Below are 3452 nucleotides of genomic sequence, written 5' to 3' on the forward strand. Positions count from 1 at the left end.
TGGAAGTGCAGGGAGTTTGGGTGGGGAAGCCAGGTGTCTGTGTCGGAAGGCCATTGGGGCTCGGGGGCTGGGGGCTGGAGGGTTGAGAAGGGCTGCCCAGGCCTGTGGTGGTCTCTCCCTTCCTCAGGATGAGGCTGCTCAGCTCCTGGAGTAGCTGCTCCTCCAGGGACCCATGTGTCTGGGGGCTGATCTTGGAAGGGGGGCCCGGAGGGGGCTCAGGCGGCCTCTCCTCCCAGGCCTGGGGGCCTGCTTTGGACAGAAGATATTGATCAAAGGACCTCTGGCTGGGGAGGGCGGTCTCCGGCTTGGCTGTCCGCTCCCGTGGGGTAGAGAAGGAGGTGGAGATGTCCTCGGTCAGCTCGGGGAAGGCCCCCACTTCCTCATACACCGGCTCCTCATACACAGGCTCCTCCAGTTCTTCCTGCTCCTCCACAGACCCCTGGGATGACTTCATTGGCTGGATGAGAATGGGGTCACCAGAGGCAGGCACAGAGTTAGAGTTCCCAGATTATTAATCGCTAACATTTATTGAGCTCTTCCTCTTGACCAGATGCTGCAAAAATACTTTTGCATATATGATGTCAAAAACAGCCCTGTATGATGGATACACTGCAGGTGAGTGAGCTGAGGTACGGAAGAGTTAAATAAGTTGCCCAGGATCACACAATAGGTAAATGGTGGAGCTGGGGCTTCAACCCAGGTCTGTCTGACTCCAAAATGCATTCACTTAACCACTTCCTTCTACTTCTCAAATCCTGTGACCACTTCCCCCTTTCTTCACTGCATCCTACCATCCCTTGTTTTCCTCATTCCTTCAGGTCGCAACACTCTCTGTCCACCCGCACACACACTCACGTATGGCCTGCATCGGGCAAATACAGACAGCACATGGGCTCAAGCAGCACAGAGCACAGGGCTGACAGGCACAGAACTGGAGCAGGCACAGTACTCACAAAGAACATGGACAGGGTCCTCCGGTTGTGAAGTCGCCGCTAGACACAGGTAGGGTGGGGAGGCAAGGAGGGAGAGACACAGAGACACAGTGAGGCCTGGCAGCAGGAGCTGCAGGTGGAGAATTGGGGCACAGAGAAGGCAGAGGGGGCACCAGGCTGGCAGACATGCCATTTCCTCCTGCAGTGTGCACAGGGCATGGGCAGGGATGGCTAGGGGAACCTCACCAGGGTCTGATTGGCAGATAGGAGGGTGGCCCCACTGTCATCCCCACGGATGGGCAGCAAAGGCATGGTGCCAAACTTCTGACGGGCGAGGTCAGAGGAGGAATGGCGTCGTAAGACCACTGGCTGCTGGTCATCGTGCTGGAGAGAGGGCGGGGGAGGCACCGGTGGGCATGGGAGGTGCTGAGGGTAGAGCTGGGCCCACAGACCTGGCTCTCAGCTCCCTCCTTCCCCTCACCTGGGCTTTGAGGATGCTGGTGGTCCAGTCCCACATCTCGTCCTCGTCTGTGCAGGACAGGTAGCTGGGGGTGATCAGAGTGGGATCACCAGGAGGGAAGGGGTCACAACTAGAGAGGTGGAGGATAGGAAAGGCCGGAGGACGGGGAGCCTGGCTGGGAGGTACTCACAGGTGCATCTTCTCCAGCATCAATGTGAAGCCCCACCTGAGAAGCAAAGGAGACCAGTGATGTGGGTGATCAGAAAGCCAGAGGGGTGGTGGCATTTCATGCCTCTAGAAGGGTGGACTGGGGGAAAAAACTCACGGGGTGGGAGGCTTGAACTTTTTGCGGATTCCAAGGTAGACCTTGGCATCTTCCAAAGGCCACTCTCGTTCCGGTTTAGAGCTCTGACAACATGAAGGCCAGCAGTGAGGTTGAGAGGTGAGAGAGAAGGATCATGGTTAAGGAGGTCAAGAAACCATGGAAGCACTGGAGTTGTATGAAGTCAAAGGGTCAGAGAGGTCAAAGGGCCAGGGAAGCAATGAGACTGATGGAAAAATGGGCTGTGGAGTAACAGGGTCGAGCAGTCAGGGCTCCTCCCACATAGCCATCCAGCCTCCCTCCGCACTCGCCCAGGGCCCACCTTCTTCTCCTTGAGCAGCAGCAGGCAACGGCCACGCAGCAGAAAGAACCTCTCCTGGAAGCGGTTTCCCAGCAAGCGGGGGGGCTCCTCCCGACACCGCAGCAGCCCCACCCGTGGGCTCTCACGCCGGATACCTGGGCACAGGTGGGCAGGGCAGGGCTAGGTGGAGGGTCCCTGGGAGAGGCCTGGGGCAGGGAGTGGTGGTGGTGCTGGGCTGAAGAAGGAGGCTCACCTGTGAAGAGGCAGCCAGCATGGGCCAGAGAGACTTTTCTCAGGAGCAGGGAGGCCGAGCAGGGCTCTGGAAGTTGGCACCATTGGAGGGCCTGCTCAAGGACCCTTTCCTTGGGGTGCAGTGGCCGCTCTAGGGGGCAAGATGAGGGTAGGTGTCAACCAGATATCCATCCACAGCCTGGCGCCCCCTCCTCCTCACCCACCAGTCACTCATTCATTCATCCAGCCAGCCACAGGCATAATTTAGCACTGACTGTGCCAGGCACCGGGCTGCCCCTGGGGATACAGTAGGGAGCCTGAAACACCCAGCCTGCCTTCACAAAGCCCACAGCCTGGTAAGGGAGCAGAGAGTAACAGATAAGTAAATCAGGTAAAGACAAACCAATATTCTGAAGGAAACAATAAAAAGCTGAGAGAGAGAAACAGGGCAGCTACTGAGACGATAGGGTGACCAGGCAAAGCCTTTCAGAGGAAGCATTTGAAGATGAAACACAGAGTCTGAAGGATTGGGAAGAACAAGCCATTCAGAGATGGGGGAAGAGGACTCCAGGGACGATGAAATGCAGCACCAAAGGCCCTGAGTTAGGAAAGATGTGCTTGAACTTAACAGCCAGCATGGCTGAAGCAAGGAAGACATGTCATTTGAGATGAAGTCTGAAAAATAAGTGAGTGCCAGATATTCAGGGTCTTGTAGGCTAGAATAAAGGGTTTGAATTTTATTTTAAGTGCAATGGGAAGCCATTGGAAGGTTTTAACCACGGGAATGGCATGATGTAATTTATGCTTGAACATGCTCATTGACTGCTGTGTGGAAAATGGCTTGTTGGAAGGCAAGAAGGGACACTGGCCAGCTGTGTCCTTTATGGAGCTGTACATTTTCGTGGTTAGTGTTGGGGTGCAGAAAGATCATGGTGACTTCAACTAAAGTGGTAGCAATGGAGATGGAGAGGTGGTATATTTAGAAAGATACATTTAGACTCAAGAGGACTAGTTAGCCGGTAGGTATGAAGATGAAGGAACAGGAGTCCCAGAGGAGTCCCAAGTGTCTGGCCTCGATAATGCTGAGTGAATGCTGATTCAGTGACTGAGTAGGGAAAACTAGGAAATGGCTTGGGCTTTTTGTCAGGGGAGGGGGTTGGGAATTGAATTTGGTCTTAGAATTTTTTATTCACCTTTTTTTTTTTT

At 54.8% G+C, this 3452-nt stretch overlaps 1 protein-coding gene across 4 annotated transcripts in view; it reads right to left on the minus strand.

The window, feature by feature from the left end:
* Nucleotides 1-3452, minus strand: part of ARAP3 (ArfGAP with RhoGAP domain, ankyrin repeat and PH domain 3) — a 26167-nt gene that overhangs the window by 826 nt on the left and 21889 nt on the right. For 3 of the 4 annotated variants that reach the window (XM_010850398.1, XM_010850399.1, XM_010850400.1), the window contains 8 exons: nt 2269-2397; nt 2037-2170; nt 1718-1800; nt 1583-1618; nt 1414-1477; nt 1179-1316; nt 954-992; nt 13-457 (listed from right to left, as the gene is read on the minus strand). In XM_010850398.1, coding sequence (XP_010848700.1) covers nt 13-457; nt 954-992; nt 1179-1316; nt 1414-1477; nt 1583-1618; nt 1718-1800; nt 2037-2170; nt 2269-2397 — 1068 coding nt within the window. The remainder of the gene's footprint in view (nt 1-12; nt 458-953; nt 993-1178; nt 1317-1413; nt 1478-1582; nt 1619-1717; nt 1801-2036; nt 2171-2268; nt 2398-3452) is intronic. The other variant, XM_010850401.1, reaches the window with a different exon arrangement.

The sequence above is a fragment of the Bison bison genome, unplaced genomic scaffold (genome assembly GCF_000754665.1).
Source record: "Bison bison bison isolate TAMUID 2011002044 unplaced genomic scaffold, Bison_UMD1.0 scf7180017864291, whole genome shotgun sequence".
Classification (NCBI taxonomy): domain Eukaryota; kingdom Metazoa; phylum Chordata; class Mammalia; order Artiodactyla; family Bovidae; genus Bison; species Bison bison.